Here is a 15,515-nt window from a genome sequence, read left to right as displayed (position 1 = left end):
CTAGGTATTTTAAGGTATTTGGTTCAATTGTAAATGGGATCAATTCCTTAATTTCTCTTTCTGTTGCTTCATTGTTGGTGTATAGGAATGCAACCAATTTCTGTGCATTGTTTTTATGTCCTGCAACTTTGCTGAATTCAAAATCAGTTCTAGCAGTTTTTTCGGTGGAATCTTTTGGGTTTTCCACATAGAGTATCATGTCACCTGCAAAGAGTGAAAGTTTGACCTCCCCCTAGCTGATTTGGATGCCTTTTATTTCTTTGTGTTTTCTGACTGGTGAGGCTAAGACTGCCAATACTATGTTGAATAACAGTGGTGAGAGTGGACATCCGTGTCTTGTTGCTAACCTTAGGGGGAAAGATTTCAATTTTTCCCCATTGAGGATGATATTAGTTTTGGGTCTTTCATATATGGCTCTTATGATCTCGAGGTATGATCCTTCTATCCCTACTTTCTTGAGAGTTTTTATCAAGAAAGGATGCTGTATTTTGTCAAATGCTTTCTCTGCATCTATTGAGAGGATCATGTGGTTCTTGTCCTTTCTTTGAAAAAGACACAAAAAAATGGAAACATATTCCATGCTCTTGGATAGGAAGAACAAATATTGTTAAAATGTCAATACTACCCAAGGCAATCTACATATTCAATGCAATACCTATCAAAATAACACCAGCATTCTTCGCAGAGCTAGAACAAATAATCCTAAAATTTGTATGGAACCAGAAAATTTGTATGCAACCCAAATAGCCAAAGCAATCTTGAAAAAGAAAACCAAAGCAGGAGGCATCACAATCCCAGACTTCAAGCTGTATTACAAAGCTGTAATCATCAAGACAGCATGGTACTGGCACACACACACACTCAGATCAATGGAACAGAATAGAGAACCCAGAAATGGACCCACAAACGTATGGCCAACTAATCTTTGACAAAGCAGGAAAGAATATCCAGTGGAATAAAAACAGTCTCTTCAGCAAGTGGTGCTGGGAAAACTGGACAGTGACATGCAGAAGAAGGAACCTGGACCACTTTCTTACACCATATACAAAAATAAACTCAAAATGGATGACCTAAACGTAAGACCTAAATGTAACATCAAAATCCTCAAGGAGAAAGCACGCAAAACCTCTTTGATCTTGGCCGCAGCAACTTCTTACTCAACACGTCTCCAGAGGCAAGGGAAACAGAAGCAAAAATGAACTACTGGGACCTCACCAAAATAAAAAGCTCCTGCACAGCAAAGGAAACAATCAGTAAAACTAAAAGGCAACTGAGAGAATGGGAGAAGATATTTGCAAACGACATATCAGATAAAGGGTTAGTATCCAAAATCTATAAAGAACTTATCAAATTCAATGCCCAAAAAACAAATAATCCAGTGAAGAAATGGGCAAAAGACATGAATAGACACTTCTCCAAAGAAGACATCCAAATGGCCAACCAACACATGAAAAAATGCTCCACATGGCTCATCATCAGGGAAATACAAATCAAAACCACAATGAGATACCATCTCACACCTGTCAGAAAGGCTAATATTAACACTCAGGCAACAACAGATGTTGGTGAGGATGTGGAGAAAGAGGATCTCTTTTCACTGCTGGTGGGAATGCAAACTGGTGCAGCCACTCTGGAAAACAGTACGGAGGTTCCTCCTTTAATTTTTCCTTAAAAAATTAAAAATAGAACTACCCTATGATCCACCAATTGCATTACTAGGTATTTATCCAAGGGATACAGCTATGGTGTTTCAAAGGGACACATGCATCGCCCAAATGTCCATTGGTAGATGAATGGATAAAGAAGATGTGGTGTATATATATATATATATACACAATGGAGTATTACTCAGCAATCAAAAAGAATGAAATCTTGCCATTTGCAACTACGTGGATGGAACTGGAGGGTATTACGCAAAGTGAAATTTGTCAGAGAAAGAACAATATCATTATGACTTCACTCATATGAGGGCTTTAATGTACAAAACAGATGAACACAAGAGAAGGGAAGCAAAAATAATATAAAAACAGGGAGGGGGGACAGAACATAAGAGACTCTTAAATTTGAAGAACAAACAGAGGCTTCCTGGAGGGGTTGTAGGAGGGGGCATGGGCTAAATGGGTAAGGGGCATGAAGGAATCTACTCCTGAAACCATTGTGGCACCACATGCTAACTAACTTGGATGTAAATTAAAAAAAAAAAAAAAAAAAAAAAGAATGGTTGCAGAAACTAGCCTACTAATTTTTTTCATCGCATGAGCTAGTTAAATTAATTGAATATATTCAAGAGCCTGGAGAAAATATCTTGATTTTAAGTGACAAGATTTTTGGTTTTAAATGGAAATTGAATCTTTGAAAAAAATCACATGGCAAAAAGAAATCTTGAAATTTCCACTGCTGCTTGCACTTAGGAAGTTTTTTTTAACGTTTATTTTTGAGAAAGAGAGAGAGCCCAAGCACAGGGAAGCACAGAAAGGGGGACAAAGGATCTGGAGAGGGCTCTGTGCTGCCAGCAGAGAGCCCAATGAGGGCTTGAATTCGTGAACCCTGAGATCGTGACCTGAGCTGAAGTGGGACGTTGGACGCTTAACTGACAGAGCCACCAGGTGCCCATAGAAATTGAATCTTTGGAAAAATTATATGGCAAAAAGAAATCTTGAAGTTTCGACTGCTGTTTGCACTTAGGAAATAACAACTCTCAAGTTGAGACCAAACCACCTTGAGGAACTATAGAACAAAACTAAACAGTATTTTCCCTCCACTTCAACACAAGTTTATGACTGAATGAGGGCTCCTTTCTCTGAACCTTCTTCTGAGGCTGAGCACCTGATTTTGAAAGGGGAAGAATTTTGTGAGGGGCGCCTGGGTGGCGCAGTCGGTTAAGCGTCCGACTTCAGCCAGGTCACGAGCTCGCGGTCCGTGAGTTCGAGCCCCGCGTCAGGCTCTGGACTGATGGCTCAGAGCCTGGAGCCTGTTTCCGATTCTGTGTCTCCCTCTCTCTCTGCCCCTCGCCCGTTCACGCTCTGTCTCTCTCTGTCCCAAAAAATAAATAAACGTTGAAAAAAAAATTAAAAAAAAAAAAAAAGAAAGGGGAAGAATTTTGTGAATTAATGATTATAAACATAAGATGAAATTCACCGATTTGCCTTTCTGTAAGTTCTGAATTTCTGTAAAAGAAAAGCATCCTACCATTCATAGGAAAGTAATAAATATTTTACCGTACTTTTCTACTTCTTACTTGTGTGAGCAAGCTTTATCTTATCTAATGAGCATTAAGAACAAAGACAAAGGTCATCCTATTTTATTATTATTTTTTAATTTTTTAAATGTTTATTTATTTTTGAGACAGAGAGAGACAGAACATGAGCAGGGGAGGGGCAGAGAGAAAGGGAGACACAGAATCTGAAACAGGCTCCAGGCTCTGAGCTGTCAGCACAGAGCCTGACGCAGGGCTCGAACTCACAAACTGTGAGATCATGACCTGAGCAGAAGTCGGACGCTTAACCAACTGAGCCACCCAGGTGCCCCAGGTCATCCTATTTTAGTTGAAAATGAAATCCCTGTATTCTGGTTTTAAGACCAACTCAGAATTGATGGTATACACAGGAAAAGTCAAGAAAAGATTTCATACTAAATAGGTAAATTTCATTATTTTTTCATTTCAAAAATAACAGTTTTACCCCAAAAGAGGCCTATATAAAGAGTTTAACAGTCACTAAAATCAGTTTGCAACCTTTACTAAATTAAAGGAAAAATGGGAGTCTCCTCAATTTGTATCAGAATTGATATCCTTTGCAACGAAAAGAAAATTACACAGAATAGGTTGGACAAAGTAAATAGATTCAGAGAAAAACATCCTTCTCTACTCAAAATAACAGATTTGCATGCACAACAATGTAGACCACTGAACTATACACTTAAAAATGAATAATATGGTAAAGTTTGTTATATGTATTTTACCAGAGTTTAAAAAAAGAGTATTGACAATTAATATTGGATCATTATGTCTACAACTTGCCGATCATGTGAGAGAGATGCATATATATACACATACACATACATACATACCCACACACACCCACACACACCCAGACACACACACATTTTATAACATTTTTATACAGGGGTTTCTGAGACATGAAAATTATTTTAAGAGTTCTCCAGGGTAAAAAAGATAGAAAATGTCTGGTCTGCTGGATGGGAAAAGTAAACTTTTCTAAGCAGGAAGTATTTGACAACAACCAAGAGAAGCAAGGCAACGACGCGGGTCCGATTAAGCAGAGGGATGGTGTGCAACACAGGAGGCGAATAAAACTGATCACATAGAGGACCTAGTCAATGGGGAGATTTTACTGCAGACTTGTTGCTCAAGGAAATGGGGAGCTATCTGGGGGTCCTGCGGATGGCTATGGCATGAGTAAACTCTTTTAGTAAGGTGAGTATATCATTACATGCAGTACAGATGGAAAAGTTAAACATGAAAGCGCTTATTTTGAGGCCAAAGAGATGCTCAGGATGTGAGGGGATACTGTAGTTCCCTGTTGTTATTGCTGGACTTTCGAATTCTTGTAGATTATATCGAGGTGGAAACACTGAATGCAAATGCTAAACGAAGCAAAGCAAAATAGAGCAGGGCATTTATGAAAAACTCTCCTCTGTATGATGTACACAATTTAAAATACATTTACCAAATCTGAATAAAAAATACATTTATCAAATTCCCTTTTTATGTAGGGACTGTTAGGGGCTTTTTCAAGAAGCTTATACATTAGTGTAGAAAACATATTATAATTCCTACCTAGTATTTCCATAGTGAAGTTTGCAAAGTTCTTTCCGAATCAAAATAGTGCTCTGAAGTAGGTACCAATCTCCACCCTTTCAAAGAGGCAGGCAGTCGACTCTGTCCAATACCAAAGTAAGGTCTCCAAAGATTCGGGTGTAAAAGACACCAACCAAATTTAACAAAAAGGAGGTCACTAGCTTTCTTTGTTAGAGAAATTTCACCAGAAGCTGAAATTAGATATCAAGGCTTAAAGAAAGAGGGGCTTGTAGTATTGATGGCGTACAGCCTGTCGGTGCTCAAAACGTACTTGACAAAAAACAAAAACAAAAAACGTACTTGACAAATCGAATAAACTATTTGGTGCAAAAGACAAATAACGGCTTGGCTTTTTATCACATAAAAATGTTTTTAAAGAAAAAACATTTTAAAAGGAAAGTACACACACGCATCTTTTCTTCCTTTACTGAAACCACAGCACAAAAGGACGGACTAGTCAGCACAAAAGGATGGACCAGTCGAGCTCACAATCGTGCATATTTCAAAGGGTCCAGAAAAAAAAAAAAAAGAGCTCAAAAAAAACCACAGGAAGCCCTCGCACTGGGTTTCGACGCGACCAGATCCACCTCGGGCCAGAGCGCGGCTGAAAACTCGTCACAACTGTGGGGTGACGAACGAGGAGGCCATTTTGCAGCCTGAGAAGCAAGGGCTCACGGCGAGTCCACAGCCACCTCTAACCGCCGGACCCCGGGAGAGGGAGCGGATCACCAACGCCAACCGTCTCCCAGGGCAACACCGAGGCGGCACTTCCGGCAACGTCTGGATTCAAAGGACGCCACCATTATACGTCATTTCCTCTGCTCCTCAGTAGGAAAGTGGATCTGCCTGCCGTAAGCTAGTGGTTGAGGTTAGATAGTATTGCGGCTCCTCCAGCGCTGAAGGCTGTTGTGGAAAGGTGACAGCGGCGCGGGTTCCGCCGGTGACTGGCGTTTTTGTAAACCCGTTCGAGTTTCTTGTCGTTCCCCTCCTACGTCCCCACGTTGTGCTGGTACGGTGGCCGAGGAGGCTGGTGTACGACGGAAGTAGTGGACGGGTGGGTGTGCGCGGCCGGGCCAGAGGTGCACGTGGCGTGGGTGAGTTGAGGTAGGGAGCGGGAGGAGCGGAGAATGGCTGGACGCGGAACCCAGGTGCGGGAGGGAGGGATGAGTGAAGGGATTGCGGCGTGAACACCTTGCTGCTCGCTGGGGGCGGAGGTGCTAAGCGTAGGCGACGAGGCTGGTGAGTGGTCGGTCCGCGCGCGTAAGGCTATGGGGAGGTAACATTCCTTACCCTTCGGGTTGTCACTGGCGGCTTGGCGGTGGGTGAGGTGGCAAGGTTGCTATTCTTAATATTGTCCGCCTCTATGGTCTGACCGTGGCTCAGAGGGGCTAGAGGGGTTACTTGGTGTACCCTGAGGCCACAGTGACCAAAAGGTACGCACTGTTTTTCTCACCAGGTATAGTAAGCATGTCTTTTCGAGGCGGAGGTCGTGGAGGCTTTAATCGAGGTGGGGGCTTCAATCGCGGCGGCAGCAACAACCACTTCCGAGGTGGAGGCGGTAATTTCAGAGGTGGTGGTGGCGGCAGAGGAGGATTTGGACGAGGAGGTGGCCGCGGAGGCTTTAACAAAGGCCAAGACCAAGGACCTCCGGAACACGTAGTTTGTATGTCGGTTTCAAAGCTTACCCTACTTGGGGGCGGAAGTTGTGGGTTTAATTTTGGGAATGACGTGCTGAAAGATAGCACTAGCAGCTCTCATACGGAAGTTAGTGCTTGGTTGGGGAGTGGGGTGTGGAAGTGCTGTAAAGTGAGTTATAATAGTGCTGTAGAATGTTAAGGGGGGATCAAGAGAGCAAAAGAGCACTTATAATGTATCATGGAGGTGGAAGTTGAGCTTGAGCTGAAAGGAAGTTATTAAATAGGTAATATTGTGTGCTTACTCCTATTTTCCCCATTTTACAGATAAGAAAACTGTGATTAAGAGTTAAGTTTGTCTGCTAGAGTCTTGGTAATAAGTGATCAGTAAGTGATGTGTTTGAGAGACAGAGCCAAGTTTTCTGACTCCAAAGCCCGTGCTCTCAATTACTATGCATAAATAAGAGGAGTGAGAAAAAAATTGCTCGGAAGGGAGACTACAGGGGGGGAAAGCAAGATAAAGCACCTAATTAGAGTAATTTTGGAGTAATTATCAATGAGGTGGGATGGAAGTTATGGAAAGTGAGATAGAGATTTGACAGTAGAAGCCTACATCAAAGAGGAGAAAGGATGAAGAGTGTCTAATATAAAGATGAGGTTGGATCAGTGTACAAAATGGTTTGTAGAGGGTAATGGCTAGAGTCACAGGTCCTAGCACACAAGCTATTGCAACAGTCCATGCATGATGAACTGTGACCATGGTGGAAGTGAGAAAAAAAAAAAAAAGCAACAGTTTGATGGGAGATTTCAATGGAAACATTCAGTAGAACTTGGCTCGTACTGGGAATAAAAGATTCCAGGTTTTAAGGTTGGGTGATAGGGATGAAGAGTTGGTTTTGCAGGGTGTGATGAGTGTTTTAGTTTGGGGTGACAGTCAGTTAGAAATAAAGGTAGTTCTTTTGAGATTCCACACTTCCTTGAAAAAGAGTGAAGCATCATTGGTGAAGAGGTGGTAGTGAGAAGTTATAAAAGGTGAGGGAAAAAAAGAACAAAGACTAATTTACAGTTAGGGACTGGGGAGAAGAAAAGAGCAGAATGTAAGTATAGTGCTTAGTAATGATAGTTATTATAATAAAACATCTGTTCAGGGTTATTTGGTCTTACTGTACTAAGTACTTGACATTTATCATTGTACTTACTCCTCACAGTACGATATATTAAATGTTGGTACTGTTATTAGCCCCTTACTAAAGATGAGGACACTGATGCAGAGATGTAAGAGCCTTACCCCAGGCCACAAAGCTAATATGTTGTGCAGTTAGGGCTTTTTTTTTTTTTTTTTTTTTTTTTTTCTTGCCTCTGAGGAGAACAGATAAAGTGAAATCCCAGGTACCCAAAAGAAAACTTCCAGATAATGTTGGGTCAATATCATTTGAGACTGTTTTATATTTTAACATTTTTTTGTCCTATTTCAGTATTAGGAGAGTTCCTGCATCCCTGTGAAGATGACATAGTTTGTAAATGTACTACAGACGAAAATAAGGTGCCTTATTTCAATGCTCCAGTTTATTTAGAGAACAAAGAACAAATTGGTAAAGTGGATGAAATATTTGGACAACTTAGAGATTTTGTATCCTTTTTAATTAGAAGGCCCAATGATCTTTTTGAAGGGTTACCATTTGCTTTTTCTGGAGCTAAGTATTGATTTAATTAAACTTCTTGCTTCATTAAATTGGACAGAGTATTGCTAAGATTGGACCATAAAGGAGAATCAAGAGAGGAGAATGTATCTCCATATATTAAAAAGAAAGGCTCTATAAGAGTGACTTCCTTTTTGGAAGGTTTTAGAAATGATTGTCATTTGGATAAGTGCTACAGGATTAAGGTACTTTGCCTTGAGTGTGGAATTAGAAGTTTTAGAAACAAAAACTTCATTTCCTTTTGGAAACTCATTTCTTTGCCTACATATTGCCATATATTCTAAACTTGTTATTAAAATTACATATGAATTCAGAAGGTTACCTTCTTTGATCTTAATTGTTCCTTAATATAACTAATAGTATTTTTCTGTTAAATTGTCAGAAAATATGAAGGCATCTTCCTTTAAAAAACTGCAGAAGGTGAGTCAAGCTTATAACTAGGATCGGTGGTTTTATAAGTGAATGACCTTCCTTAGGACAGTGCTACATAGAGCCCTTGAGACTCCCCCAGTATATCGTAAATTGAGATGTTCTGTATTTTAGACGTTGAACTTACTGATCTTTAGAAGTAATTAAGGGGCACCTGGGCGGCTCAGTGAATTAAGTGTCTGACTCTTGATTTCGGCTCAGGTCACGGTGTCAGGTGCGTGAGTTCTGAGCCCTGCATCAGGCTCTGTGCTGATAGTGCAGATCCTACTTGGAGTTCTCTCTTTACCTCTCTCTGTGTCCCTGCTCCTGCTCTCTCGCACGTGTGCTCTTTCAAAATAAATAAACTTAAAAAAATGTAATTAATACAGGCTTTCAGAAATCATTCTTATATTAGCAAATTCTATAACTGCTGGCATACGTTTGTTAGTTTATGTAAAACTCTTTTATTGGACATCTTAGAGGACCAGACATTCTAAGTTAAAACATTAAATTATGAAACATTAGAAGTCAGATATTAAATGATTTCACAAATAATTTCAATAACATTTTGATACATGCTGTGAAGGAGAAATACATATTACTATGCAAATGCTAGCATTGGGACCAAATTTAGTATGTTGGCTTTCTGAGGAAGTGAGCTAGAAGCTGAGACCTGCAAGTTGACTAGGGGTGATTCCCAAACCTAGTTGCTCATTAGAATATGTGGGGGAGCTTTTAAGGTCACGTATTTCTTGGTTCCACTCTTAGAAATTTGAGCTAGTAAGTCTTAGTTAAGGACCAGGATTCAACTGTAAAAAGGAAGGCTCCTGGACAGTTTTGATGTAGTTAAGATAATTTTGATGTAGTTTGGAACCACTGCTAGTCAAAGAGGAGGAGAAAGCACATTACAAGTAGAGAAAACAGTAAGTGCGAGTCTCTAAGACAGTAAGCCAATTTAATGATCTGAAAAAGGCAAAAGTATAGCTTGGGCATAGAACATTTTGAGCGACTAGAGGTAAGCAGTGGCTGGGTTACTTAATGCCTTCAGGTTATGGGAAAGAGTTTAGACATTAGGTTTAGTTTTGTTTTTAAATATTAGGATGAATATGATTAAGTTTATACTTAAAAAGACCACTGGCAAAATAAAAGCATACCCTGGAAAGCGGTTAGTACTGTATGTGAAGGGGCCAATTCGGAGACTGCTGCATTAGTCCCAGAAGAGGTAACATTTTGGATTAGGGTAGTAGTGACAGTAGAAATGGAGAAGAGTGAATGGATTTATGAGAGATAGAGGAAGTAGCCATCCATAGATCTTGGTAATTGATCAGTTGAAGTTAAAAAATGTCACCACCCTGGAACACCTGGGGGTCTCAGTCATTTGAGCATCCAACTCTTGATGTTGGCTCAGGTCATGATCCCAGAGTTGTGGGATCAAGCCCCACATTAGGGTCTGCGCTGAGAATGGAGCCTGCTTTGGATTCTCTCCCTCTCTGCCCCACCCTAGTGCGCACGTAAATAATTAAAAAAATATATCCCCACCTTTCAGATGTGTGATTTCAACATCTCTGTGGACAGTGTCACCACAGTACCAAAATAGGAAACACTGGAGAAGAAGGGAATAGGGGGAAGATGATGAATTCAGTTTTAGACTTAATGAGTTTGAAGCACTTGTGAGATATTCACACAGGAGCTCGAAGGAAGAGTCTGGACTAGAGACGGAATTGGAAAGTTGTCATTGTAGAGACAGTATATGATACGGTCTGGGAAGAAAGAATGAGAAAAACAGCTTTGGGGTACCTCCTAAATTTATATGTCTCTTGGAGACTGAGAAGTCACACTAGTAAACATGGAGGATGCAAATCAGGAGAGTTTCATAAAAGTGGTTATCAACCAAAGTCAGGAGAACAGAGTGTTTTCAGTGGGAAGTGCTCAACTGTGGCAAAATGTTGCTTCCAAGTGTTCTTTGGATTTAGCAACAGGGAGGTCAAAAGGTTATGGCACGAGTGGAGTGGGCCCAGAACCCTGATACGAATAGGAGATGAGATGGGGACAGTGTTCTGTTGCTAGCATAGGGCTGCTACTGGCTGTAGAAACCTGACAAGTATCCCCGGGGAAATGAACTGATTCAGGTGGGCCTGACAGCTCGGCTTCTCATTTGGTGACCTGAAAAAAAGAATTTGCTTGTGATAGCCATTTAAATTTGATCTCCATGCCTGCCTTTTCTCACAGTATTATTTGAAGATGTAGTACTTAGTATTTTTTACCATCAGATGCTAAATTGGTACATTCTACCTCTCCCCATTTCTAGATCCACTGTTATGGTTCGGGCCCTCCTTATCCAGCCTATGTTATTATAATAATCTCTAGACTAGTGCCACCCAATTGAATTTTCTGTAGTGATGAAAACTCGTGCCTAGTACAACAGCCACTAACCATTTGTAGCTATCATACACCTGAAATGTGGCTAATGTAACTCAGGAATTGAATTTTTAGTTGTTAATTAAATAGCCACATGTGGCTAGTGGCTGCCATATCGGGCAGTGCAGAGCTAGGTACTATTTTTAATGAATGGGCTCTGAAGGAAAGAAGAATGATAAGGTGGTCTAAAGAGGGATTCAGACATCTTGTTATAAGTAATACATTTATCATTTTGAAATTCCTTATGCATGTTTTATGTGAAATTGAGATACACCCCATTATGTTTCATTACTGTGCAAAATAACCTCTTTAATACCAAATAATGGATGGGTTTAGTTTATGCATATTCTCTATTACTTTGTATGTTCAGCAAATAGTTACTGATTTGATCCTTTATTAAAGTCTTAAAATAGCGAGTGTGCCTGGGCTTTATTTTGAATTTTAATGTTAAGGTTTTAAAAGCTTTCATTTTTCTTAGGGCAAGTCTGTAGAGTGAAAATGTAGTTAATTTTTGGAAGACATCTGTTTCTAAAGAGAAATGAGATTGAATTGGTCTAGGTTTTTATTTCTATACATGTAATGCTTATTGTGTGTAAAGTTGAAGTGCTTTTATACATTACTCTTTTGATCTTCACCAAGACTATGTGGGGTAGGCGCTTGATTCTCTTCATTTGACAGGTCAGAAAACTAAGGCACAAAGAAGTTAAGTCTTTGCCCACGGCTACACAGTAGTTAATAGAGTTGGGATTTCAACCCAGGTTGTTTTGAGTCGTGTGTAGTTCTTAATGACTGTACTGTACTCCTTTCCAAATCATCACATTAATCGTTTCTGTTACACTTCCAGTTTTATATAGACCCATATAAACTGCTACCACTGCAGAGGTTTTTACCTCGGCCTCCTGGTGAGAAGGGACCTCCAAGAGGTGGTGGCAGGGGAGGTCGAGGAGGAGGAAGAGGCGGAGGTGGCAGAGGTGGCAGAGGTGGTAAGTTACTTGTGAGGGAAATTTCTAATGAGATTTCACAGCTGCAGCCAGTTCACACAGTACACTTTAATTTTGTATATAGGGAAACCTCCCTTATGTTTATTTTTTTAGATAAGCTAGTTTCAAATCTTGGCAGGTTGCCATAGTAATAATGCTTAGTTTCAATGACTTACTTTTCAAAAACCTAATAAAGTATAATTTTGAGAGGTTTTATCTCTGTGGGGTTATTCGTGTTTTGTTGAACATTTTATAAAGTATAAGATTATCTTGACTGAATTTTAGTTTTTTAATTAATATCACTGGGTGTTGAATTTATGCTGAGAGCTTGTCGTATTCTTTTCACACGCATGTGTGTTCCTGTAATATTCAGCAGAGCCTTGTAGGCTAGGTGATAGCCTTATTTTGGATGAGGAAATGAGAGGCTAACAAAAGTTAATTTGCCCTAATTGAGCCGTTGGCAGTCCCAGAAATAAAACCCCTCTCTTCTGATGTTATGTCAAAGACTTAACCAATAAATTCATTGCTTGGATTTCAGCATTTTGATACATGTATTTCCCAAAACTTTTGTAACATTCATCATTATGAGGGTTAGATGATGAACAGGGCTGGGGATAAGGTGGGGTGCAGCACTGAGTAGGACTAGATCTGGGAGTAGTGGTGTGTGGTGGGTGGATGACAGGATGATGGCAAAGTAGGCTTTAGGAAGGGGAGCTGAAAATTAGTTGGACATCTTCTGTTACTGAATCAGAAAGTAGAGAGAATTCTGTTTTCACCTTTGCCTTTCTTAATTTAATTATTTCACTCTAAACGTCCTTTTTTTTCGGTCCAGATAGCTAGGAGATTATCTCTTTAAGAAATCTGAAAATACGTCTTTCTTAAATATTTTTGAGAATCTAATAAGCTCCTCTTTATTCCCATTCTATATTCAATCTCATATGTAACATTGAAAAAACTGACTCATCTGTCTTAAAACTTCTATCTTTTTATACCATTATTTTAGAAATGTTGGTTTTTCCTCTTCTTACGATTCATCATTCTTTACAAAGTTAGCAACCAAAAGAAGTAAAAATGGAGACTCAAACAGGAGGCCAAATATGTGTTGGATACTTCAAAAGTTTAAATTTTCTATTCAGCCTGTGAGCATCAGTGCTGCTCCATATGCAGCTGAATTAACTTTAAATATTGTATTTATTATAGTATCCCCAGAGTGAAACCATTCCTGTCTGCTATCTTTTGTTCTTAGGATAAAAAGCCTTCGTTCAATCAAAAAAGTAATTAATGTGAGCAAAAGTTGAGGTATTCCTACATTTAACAGCAGGGCTAAATAGGACTTTAAAGAAACCAGCTTTTGTAATTCATTAAAACAGAATACTTGCTTAGAAAGTTGTAATCTAGGGTGTTAGGCTGATGGGAGTAGGATAGGGTACGGTAATTTAAAATTTCCTCTGTTTTTAGGTGGTTTCAGAGGAGGAAGAGGAGGTGGAGGTTTCAGAGGAGGAAGAGGAGGTGGAGGTTTCAGAGGTGAGTGTGAAGAAAAGTCTTTGAATCTCTGAATTTCTGAAATTGATATTATCTCCCCTTTAAAGTTTCTGTTCAGTTTTATTTGTTTCCCCAGTATATAGAACACTATGGTGTTCTTGGCTGTAGCCTATCATATAGCTTTATTTTATGTCACTTTCTTGCTTTTCCCTTTGAAGGGAAAATAAAATGTAATATGAATGATAGTTAAATTTGGTAAATCGGTTGGCTAAACAGTATAAGAACTAATGCTGAGTTGAAACTTGACATTTGGAATATAGTCCTATTAAAATTCATTTTTCTGTAGACTTAATACTTTCATTTTCTGTTAACCAGGAAGAGGACATTAAGTGTAACATTAACAGAGAAACTTCCTGCATGATCTACTTCTGTGGATCAGAAACTTGTTTCCTGAGCAAGTTTTGAAGAACTGGTCCTCTTACGACAGTGGAACTGAAATGTCAACGCCATGCAAAAATGAGTGCAGCAGAATAAGCAGTTTTGCTCTAAAAGAGTATGAGCAAGTATTTTCATGTTTTGTACAATGCTTGGAACTCTGGGTGCTTAATAAATGGACAGTTTTCATTTGAAGCATACTTGGAATTTTTAAAATAAAGTGTTTTATTTCTTTAAGTTATATAGAGCTGTGTTTATTAAACCAGAGCTAACTTTGAAGTTAAAAGGAACAAGTAAGCTTAGACCCAGTGGATTTCAGATAGAAAAATGATTTGTTTACATATATAACTGATCTTTAAAAGTTTTTTTTTTAACATTTATTTATTTTTGAGAGGCAGAGAGAGACCGAGCACAAGTGGGGGAGGGGGAGAGAAGGAGACACAGAATCTGAAGCAGGCTCCAGGCTCTGAGCTGTCAGCACAGAGCCCAACGCGGGGCTCAAACTCACAAACCATGAGATCATGACCTGAGCTGAAGCTGGACACTTAACTGACTGAGCCACTCAGGTGCCCTGTATATAGCTAATCTTTAAAACAGTAGGTTAGTAGAACAGTACTTTAACATTATTTATAATTAACACCTCTTTTCAAAATCTTTGCCTTTTGTATATAAGAACATTAGCACCCTTTATTGCATTTCACTTTTGTACATAAGTGATACATAAGAGTATTCTAAACCTCATCCCAGTATAGCTTCTCTGCATCAGTCATGAAGCATGAAAAAGTAGTTTGTACTTACCACACTCAAACTATAAAGCTTTTATCTACAGCAGATAAATTCGGAATTGTTTTTTCTTCAGTTCTTACAAATAAAATTTAAATGGATGCCAAAACTAGGTATAATCCCTTACAGAAAAGAAAATGAATATGAACCTATGAACCAAAGAAAGCTCAATTTGTTTTATTCTGCATACTGAATGCAAAAAACAAGCAACCCAAAGCCAACCCTTAAAACCCAATAACCCAGAGTTTTTTTTAAAAAGGAGAATTCCTCTTATGTGTTAATTGCTTTAGGGTCATTTGAAAATATTTTGATCTTGGAATACTGACGAGATTCACACAGAGTATGGATAACTCTTTGGAGCATTAGTTTACATTTATAAAAATTGAGTTACGGGTACCTGTAAGATCTGGGACAGATCAACCGCCCTTCATTTTCTACATAGCTGGGAGAATTAAGGCAAAGGATTATGTTGGGTCCTTTCCTGCTGTGCCATTCCAAGTTATAAAATTAAATTCAGTGGGTAAATATAGCCCTCTAGTGGTTCTATTATATGCTTACACTGTTAACTTTGGTGCATCTAGCATTTCTCTGAAGTTACTGATTTAAAAGAAATATTGCAAAGAATCAAATTTTAGTAATATTACATGACAGAAAGAGTATGGGGAGGGGGGAAGTGGTAGGAATGTTTTATTCTAACAATTTTCATGCTAGATTATAACCCATTTCTGTAACCTACTTTTTGGGTTGTTAACAAGAGTCCAAAATACTAGAATTGTCCTGTATTTCTTAAGATGAATGACTGAATCCAGATACTTTGCTGATATATTCTGTGACTTTTATTATTAGATAATTACTT

At 39.1% G+C, this 15,515-nt stretch overlaps 2 protein-coding genes across 14 annotated transcripts in view; one reads left to right on the top strand and one right to left on the bottom strand.

Moving 5' to 3' along the window:
- The window catches only part of CFI (complement factor I), a 78,107-nt gene extending 72,558 nt beyond the window's left edge, over positions 1-5,549 (bottom strand). For 4 of the 7 annotated variants that reach the window (XM_047855287.1, XM_047855295.1, XM_047855293.1 and 1 more), the window contains exon 1: positions 4,799-5,549. The gene's annotated coding sequence lies outside the window, so the exon portion shown is untranslated. The remainder of the gene's footprint in view (positions 1-4,798) is intronic. The other 3 variants (XM_047855294.1, XM_047855296.1, XM_047855297.1) reach the window with 3 other exon arrangements.
- Positions 5,550-5,647: 98 nt separating this feature from the next.
- GAR1 (GAR1 ribonucleoprotein) lies at positions 5,648-14,117 on the top strand. Of its 7 annotated transcripts, none has more exons than XM_047855303.1 (7): positions 5,648-5,828; positions 6,276-6,482; positions 7,929-8,083; positions 8,514-8,573; positions 11,824-11,962; positions 13,418-13,483; positions 13,817-14,117. In XM_047855303.1, exons 2-7 carry the CDS (start codon positions 6,287-6,289, stop codon positions 13,828-13,830), a joined length of 630 nt encoding a protein of 209 aa, XP_047711259.1. In that variant the 5' UTR covers positions 5,648-5,828; positions 6,276-6,286; the 3' UTR covers positions 13,831-14,117. The 7 variants fall into 7 exon arrangements, with proteins under 7 accessions (XP_047711259.1, XP_047711258.1, XP_047711257.1 ...); XM_047855302.1 differs by having other exon boundaries at positions 5,648-5,923; XM_047855301.1 differs by having other exon boundaries at positions 5,649-5,873.
- Positions 14,118-15,515: the final 1,398 nt, after the last annotated feature.

The sequence above is a fragment of the Prionailurus viverrinus genome, chromosome B1, assembly GCF_022837055.1.
Source record: "Prionailurus viverrinus isolate Anna chromosome B1, UM_Priviv_1.0, whole genome shotgun sequence".
Classification (NCBI taxonomy): domain Eukaryota; kingdom Metazoa; phylum Chordata; class Mammalia; order Carnivora; family Felidae; genus Prionailurus; species Prionailurus viverrinus.
The sequence above is the reverse complement of the archived record's forward strand: the minus strand, read 5'-3'. Positions and strand labels throughout refer to the sequence as shown.

What these genes read in the sequence shown, in the direction of transcription:
- GAR1 (XM_047855303.1), top strand. Translation starts at nt 6,287, where the DNA reads ATGTCTTTTCGAGGCGGAGGTCGTGGAGGCTTTAATCGAGGTGGGGGC. An exon ending in TTGGACAACTTAGAGATTTT is followed by an intron (nt 8,084 to 8,513) that starts GTATCCTTTTTA and finishes TATAACTAATAG; the next exon opens with TATTTTTCTGTTAAATTGTC. An exon ending in TGGCAGAGGTGGCAGAGGTG is followed by an intron (nt 11,963 to 13,417) that starts GTAAGTTACTTG and finishes CTCTGTTTTTAG; the next exon opens with GTGGTTTCAGAGGAGGAAGA.